The following is a 7,393-nucleotide window of genomic DNA, read 5'->3' as shown; positions in this document are numbered from 1 at the left end:
TGTTGAATTAATGAAAGAATTATGGTTTTTCAAAGTTTGTTAAATTCCTAAGTACTTTTATGCACTAAAATATTTTTTTCTCTGTAGGATTACTTGAAATATGACCATGTAAGTATTTGGACTAAAAATCATGAGACTTAAGTACCAGTTCAGCTATTAATTTCTTGAGTAACTTGGTTAGATAATTTCTTGGAGCTTCACCCTTGTACATCTGACATCTTATGGCTCACAACCATGACTCTAAAATCCAACAGAAAAATAGATTCCATATAAAAATTATCGCCCTAACCGGTTTGGCTCAGTGGATAGAGCGTCGGCCTGCGGACTGAAAGGTCCCAGGTTCGATTCAGGTCAAGGGCACGTGCCTTGGTTGCGGGCACATCCCCAGTAGGGAGTGTGCAAGAGGCAGCTGAATCGATGTTTCTCTCTCATCGATGTTTCTAACTCTCTATCCCTCTCCTTTCCTCTCTGTAAAAAATCAATAAAATATAAAATAAAAATAAATAAATAAATAAATAAAAATTATCTGTGCATGTCATTTTTAGTAACATGTATGGCATAAAACAAGGTACAATTATAACTGGTAAGTACTTTTCAAGAGAGCTTTATCTAATCTATTTCTTTTTCTGGAAGGTCCAAACTTCTAAATTGCTGACCTCAAAAAAACCTATTATTTTTCAGAAACGTACAGAATCTAAAGATATGGACCATTTCCATGCTTACGCCAAAGTGCTTTGACCTTTATTCTACTTTCAAACTTGCTATAATCCATTATGTCCATTTCTACAATATTACAAATCTCATGACATGTAATACCCCAGGTAGGAACCAAACATCTAAAGACTTTTTTTTCCCCCTAGCCATACTACTTTGAAAACTGTTCCAAATACATTCAATTATCCACCAGAGCTAAAGATCGGGTGAAAATCAAGATGGGATATACAGGAATCATGTCTAAGTCTGTAACGGGAAGCTCGTATTTAATTAGATGAGGCAATACATGTGAAGTGATTTGCATAGTGCCCTGCCAGATAACATGTTCAATATGTTACCTAACGATTTTTATATTTAAAGAATCTCTGAGCTGATAAGAACCTTGAGAGCTCACCCTAGTGTATCTATGACTCCTCTATCAAGTATTTAGCGAGAACATTTTCATTTCCGAATCAGATAAAGATCATTAGTCACACGATTGTGCAGAACACAACTCAGTGTGGGGTACAAATAAAGACCCACAAAGTACTAGTCTTGACCAGCAAGCTCTACAGCCTCTCGGTGGTGTAGAACCTAGGAACAAATCACTGTTCCGCCTTCTCCTCTCCTAAACTTCCTGCCAGCCCCACCCCACCCCCCAAACTACGGTCCACCCAGAACGGGATTCCCTCTGCCCCTAGTTCCCGTCGTCCTTCGGGGTCTCCCTTCCTCCGGCCGAAATCCCGCCCATGCTCCCTCCCTCACCAGCACTCGCTAGCTAGGTGATGCCGCGGGGCTTTCTGAAGTCTCGCGAGGGTGGTCCTGTTGCCCTGGTAACGAGTGGCCTCGCCTGCGGGTGAAGGGCGTGGCTAGAGCCGCTAAACTGGACCAGGATTACATTGGGCTGTTACCCGCGGGGGCGGGAAGGAGGGGCCGACTGAGGCGGGACAGTGACGCGCGGTTCCGAAGGAAAGGAGATCTCAGGCGCGGCGCCCCCTGCGGGAAGCGAGCACACGTGGACACACCCGCCGGGGAAAATGAGCTCCTGCCCGCCCCGCCGTTTCCAGATGTGAGCGTGGGAGGACCGCTTGGACCACCGGAATTGTGGCTGAATCGTCCTTCCCGCCGAGGAAGTCATCGTGCCTGCCCGCAGACCTGGCGCGGCTGGGCGTGGGGGCGCCGGGTTTTGCCGCTTCTGCTTCAGCCGGGGAAGAAAGGCGCGCGGAGTGCCCATTAGGCAGCCAGTGTGTCTCTTCGGAAGCTCAGGTTTGACCCTGTAGCAGGTGAGCACAATGGTAACGGTTACCCTGCTCGAGGGGTTGGCTGCTTGGGGTGTTCTGTTGAAGAAAGAGAGGGGGTTGTAGCGAGTAAAGGGAACTCACTTCCAAAGCTCTGTCCCCCTGAAGGCAGGCTTAGCTCTTGCTTATATACACTATTTGGTGAATCACGTGTTCATTTCTTCTTTGCAACTGGGTCAACTTATCGGGTTGGGCCCCAGCAGGCTCATCAGGTTACACCTACATGTGCAAAATGTGGTACCTGCATTTTAACAGTTAGCAAGAGGAGCATTTAGTAGGAACCACCCAGACAATACGACCCTTGCCCTGTCTTACGTTGGGTTGCCTCCTCTGCTCACGTAAGGAAATAGAATCAGAAATATGCCAATCCAGTTTCCCAAATTGGGAATCGTGGTGATCCCCGGGCTGAAACTTCAGTCTCTTCGTGTTGCAGGTCTTAAGAAGCAGACTTCTCTGTTGCATTTGTAGTAATTTGCTGTGCAGCTTGGAGTTTTCTTCTATGTAGTCTTGTTCCAAAACACACTGTTTGTAGAGCGGAGCTTAAACAAACAGACTGGGAATTGGTAAATTCCTTTGGTCTAAAAAAACAACAACAACAACAAAGAATCTTGACAAGGAACTTATATTATTTCATTGTCTCAGTAATGGGAGGATACTTGCATAGCAGGGGTAATGGTCATCGCCAGTACAACCTTCTGATAGCTATTGAGATTTCAGTGAAGACAAATATAATTGAATATTAGAACAGAGACAGTATCTACGGAATAGTAACCAAAATATAAAGAGTCTGTTGTAGGCATTTGAACTGCTGGTCAATTGAACATTAAGTAGAAAATAAAATTTCTCTGTTGCTACATTTCACTGCCTGAATAAGTAACTATAATTAAAAAGATTCATGATCTTTTTAATGTCTCCGGATTATTCTGAACTTGCTGTTGCTCTCTGGTATTTAATTGTAAATACAGGATGTAAATGATTTGTCTGTGTACCCTATAAATTCTTTTTTAATTAAATTATTTACTTGATTTGTCTTTTATTGTGATTTGGTCTCTTTCTCATAGAAATGAAAAATTTCTTCAAATCTTTGAAACTGAAGGTTTATTTAACTGTGTCCTAATAAATTAGTTTTTTAAAAGAAGCCTGTTGTCAATTAAATACAATAGAATATATTTTGGATACTCATACAGTGTAATGAACACTTTCATTTAAAAACTGTTGGTAAAGTCCTTAGAAATTGTCTTACATTTACAGCCCACCTACTGAAAAGAAGAAATACCAAGCCAAATACTGAAGAGATGTCAGAAGATTCAGAAGAAGACTATTCAGATAGATCAATCAGTGATGAAGATGAATCAGTATGTTTTCCTCAACTTTATCTTATTTACTTTGAGATAAAGCTTGTGTTATGTAGATTCCCAGTAAAAGTATTATAAAATCAATTGAGTATAAGAATCACTTGGATGTTTAAATCACTTGTCATTGAAGTTGGGAAGTAATTTGATTGAAAGCCAAGATATTACTGTGTACATTATGCCCCATCTAGAAAGAGAACCTATTAGTATATTGGTTGTCTTTTTCTGAGAAAAAAAATATGGATAAGATTCTTCTAAATTTTACTAAAATATGTATATTAAATCATTATTAGGGGTTTTTATACTCCCTGTCCACTTTCTTATATGTACTGAGTCTACTGTATTCATCATAATATGTATCATATATTGGAACCTTCTGTGTTTTAAACCTACTCTGTAGCTCCGTAATAGGTTTAGTGTGGCTCTGATGTAACAAAGGAAAGGACATGGAGGAAGAAAAAGGGGGAAAAAACAAAATGCAGTATTTAAAAACATTTTGTCTGGTTCTAATAATATTTGTGAGATGTTTTCATCACACTTTAGTAAAGTATAAATTATCATGTATATAAGTTAAGGTCCCCAAATAAGCTCCCCAAAATGATGTATAACCCTTTAAGTCTATGGCCTTCTGCATTTATTTTCTTTTTAAAAAATAATACTTTTATTAATGTTTAGAGCTAGAGGAAGGGAGAGGGAGAGAGAAAGAGAAGCATCCATGTGAGAGTGCAACATGGATCGGCTCCCTCCTGCACACCCCCTACAGGAGAATCGAGCCTATAACCCAGGCATGTGCCCTGACCTGGAATTGAGCCCACAACCTTTTGATGCATGGGATGATGCCCAACGAACTAAGCCACACAGGCCAGGGCTGGGTTTCTTTTTTTTTTTTTGTTACTTATTCTTAATTTAGATTGTTTTGCTAAGCTTACCAAGAATCTTTAAACTTTATTTCTTCCCTACAATTATTAATACGACCTTACCCTGTGGAAGAAGATGAATGAAAGATGAAAACTTTAAGGTTTCAGGATATTTGAAGTGTGTGCTTTGAGACCAGTAGCCTATAATAATCCTTTACTTTTTTTCATTAAAGATTAAACACATACACTTAATTCTAAGTACAAACAAGTTGTAAAAATTTTCTGGCTTTGTAAGCTGTTGATTTTTAAAAGAGAAATGTTTTTAAACTCTCTTGTTTTAGGATGAGGATACCTTCATGAAATTTGAAGATCTCCACCAATGTGCACTTTTAACAGGTTTGAATTTATCCATATATTCTCCCTTCTCTTTATGATATGATATGAGTGGAGGAAAAATAATAACATGAGGAAACTAGAAAAAAAGTCAATTTGAATAATATAGGGAATTACTATTCTGTTATTGGATAAGGAGAAATGTATTCACTTTTATAAGAATCTTTTGGAGTTAAAACTTTTAAGATTTGTTTTAGGTAAACCTGATTTTAATGAAACTAAATGAAAATGGTCAGTAGTTTATAAAGAACTTAATACAAGAATTTACCTTGACATTTCTTTAAATAACCAATTCTTTAATGCATTTACAGTATAACTGGACTTAGAATGGACACAATGTTTTGGAACTGCATCTTTATTTAAATGAAGTATGCCTAGATAGAGTTTCCTTAAAGTCATTCATTAGCAAATTTACATGTGCATGTGGGCATCTTGATGTATACTTTAATTTTTTAGAATTTATACATTTAGAATTGTGCTTTCAAATACACATTAAAATATTTTTTCCAAATATTCATATATCTATCACAGATATTTTGAAATTGAAGATAAGGCCTTTATTATTTTTATTATTGACTTTTTCACTGCCATCGTAAAGCAAATATTCACTTTTGAGATAATCACTATTCTCAGTTTGGTGTTTACCCTTCTAGAATTTTTTCTTGCATTTGTACACATGTCTATACCCATAGTCATAGAAAATTTGTGAAGTTTAAGAAGTTTAAGAACACTCAACAGTAAATAGTTTGCTAAAAAAAATTGTAGTACTATTTTGTGGACTTACTGCCGCCCTTCTTTTTCTTTTTAAAATGTTTAAAAGTCTGTTGATAAAAAGGAGGAAATTCACTGTTTTAACTACCATTTCCTTGGTTGCTAAGAAATTGAGAATTGTTTCATATGCTTGTCTATTTATATTCCCTTGTGTTATGAATTGCTCTTTCATAGTAATCCTTGTTAACTTTGTTTACATTGCTTTCATTGTTTGGGATTATTTTAATGTTGTTTAGCATTATTCATTTGTGGCTCTTTTTTTATATATCTGTTTAAGCTACAAAGGCCCGTACTCTAAGATCATCAATATAATTATCAAAGTTTTCTTCAAATACTTTTTTGTACTTGTTTGAATTTTGGTATTTAATTTCTCTAAAATTTACATTTACAAATCATATGAGTTATGAATCTAATTTTATTTCCTAATTCATAAATAGTTGCCTTGCCATTTTTGAATCATACTGTAAATTAGACAAAATGTGATCTACTCACATAATGGAATACTAAATGCTTAATAACTGTCTGTTGAATAAATGGATATAACAATCTTGAGAAGTAGCAATGGAAAATAATATTTCTAATTTACAAGTAGTAAGATTTATGTTCAAAGAGGCTGCATTGGCCAACCAAAATCATGTAGAAACAAAGTGGTAGAACAGAACTCAGTTTGTCTGACTCCTAGTCCAGTTATCTGCTATTACACAGAAATAACCCAGAACTAAATCTAGGTTAAAAGCCACGTTTCAGAGGTGGAAAAGCAAGAGGAGTCAGTGGGACAAATGGAACCAAGTATGTAAAAGGTAGAGAGAAAACCAGGAAGTGTACCATCATAAAAGACAAGGGACATGATCTTAAGGAAGGGTGATTATCAACATCAAGTTGAGGCCCCAGTTATCCAATTGAAACAGAGAGAGAGCTTCCACACTGTCTACTTGGGACCACCCCATCTTACTCTGTGTGAATTATGTTCCTGGGGTTGTGTCTCACAGTAGCCCTAGACTGAGAACTGAAAAAGTTTTAACTGAAAGTTCACTAAAACAGCCTTAGAGAATATAGTTCCAGTAGGTGGTGAGGAACTATGGTCGGTGGGTGTATTTAACCTATTAGATAAATAGTTGCCTCACTGTGATTAAGTTTAAGAAGATTCAACAGTAAACAGTTTGCTAAAAAAAAAAAAAAAAAAAAAAAAAGCTGCAAAAAACAAATGCAATCCCTATCAAATTCAAAAATGTTTTTGGAGTGGCAGTGACAATTTGGTATAATTTATAGTATTTGATATCAACAACTTTTCTTTAGCTGTCGTGAAGATCAGTTGTTAAAAATTTCTTTAGTACTTTTATTTTTTAAATGCCATGAATTATAAGATATTTATAATTATATCTACAGATATTCACAAATTAATGGTGTTAGAGGGGGAAAAAAATAATATATTAAAAAATTATAGGGATTTGCCCTGGCTGAGTAGTTCAGTTGGTTAGAGCATCATCCTGATACACTAAGGTTCTGGGTTCAATCCCCAGTCAGGGCACATACAAGAATCAATCAATGAACGCAACAATAAGTGGATCAACAAATCGATGTTATTTTCTCTCCCTCTCCGTCTCCTTTCCTCTTCCTCTCTTCCTCCCTCCCGCCCTTCCTTCTTCTTCTCTTTCTAGAATCAATTTTAAAAATTATAGCAATTGGAGTTTTGCTTCTTAACACTCATAATTGTGTTTGAATCTTTTTCCAGCTGACTCCATCACTGACCCATTTTTCCCCCGGACTACACAGATACTATTGGAATACCAGCTAGGGAGATGGGTGCCACGTCTTCGTGAGCCACGAGATTTATATGGTGTCTCTTCTTCTGGTGAACTGAGCCCAACACGGTGGCCGTACCACTGTGAGGTCATTGATGAAAAAGTCCAGCATATTGGTAGGTTCTTAGCAGTTTTGGGGATTTAAACATATTAGTAAATTTACTTTGCCAACCTTAATTTTAATGAGAAGACTCCCAGTGTTAGAATAGTCATTCCAACAGAAGTAT

General features: G+C 37.1%; 1 protein-coding gene across 11 annotated transcripts in view; it reads left to right on the top strand.

Annotated features, from left to right (window-relative positions):
- Positions 1-1,601: 1,601 nt before the first annotated feature.
- The window catches only part of AGBL3 (AGBL carboxypeptidase 3), a 61,852-nt gene continuing 56,060 nt past the window's right edge, over positions 1,602-7,393 (top strand). For all 11 annotated transcript variants that reach the window (XM_079785435.1, XM_079785433.1, XM_079785429.1 and 8 more), the window contains exons 1-4: positions 1,602-1,976; positions 3,243-3,346; positions 4,542-4,596; positions 7,097-7,282. In XM_079785435.1, the coding sequence (XP_079641561.1) occupies positions 3,287-3,346; positions 4,542-4,596; positions 7,097-7,282 (301 nt within the window). In that variant the 5' untranslated portion in view covers positions 1,602-1,976; positions 3,243-3,286. The remainder of the gene's footprint in view (positions 1,977-3,242; positions 3,347-4,541; positions 4,597-7,096; positions 7,283-7,393) is intronic.

The sequence above is a fragment of the Cnephaeus nilssonii genome, assembly GCF_951640355.1.
Source record: "Cnephaeus nilssonii genome assembly, chromosome: 12".
Lineage (NCBI taxonomy): Eukaryota > Metazoa > Chordata > Mammalia > Chiroptera > Vespertilionidae > Cnephaeus > Cnephaeus nilssonii.
The sequence above is the reverse complement of the archived record's forward strand: the minus strand, read 5'-3'. Positions and strand labels throughout refer to the sequence as shown.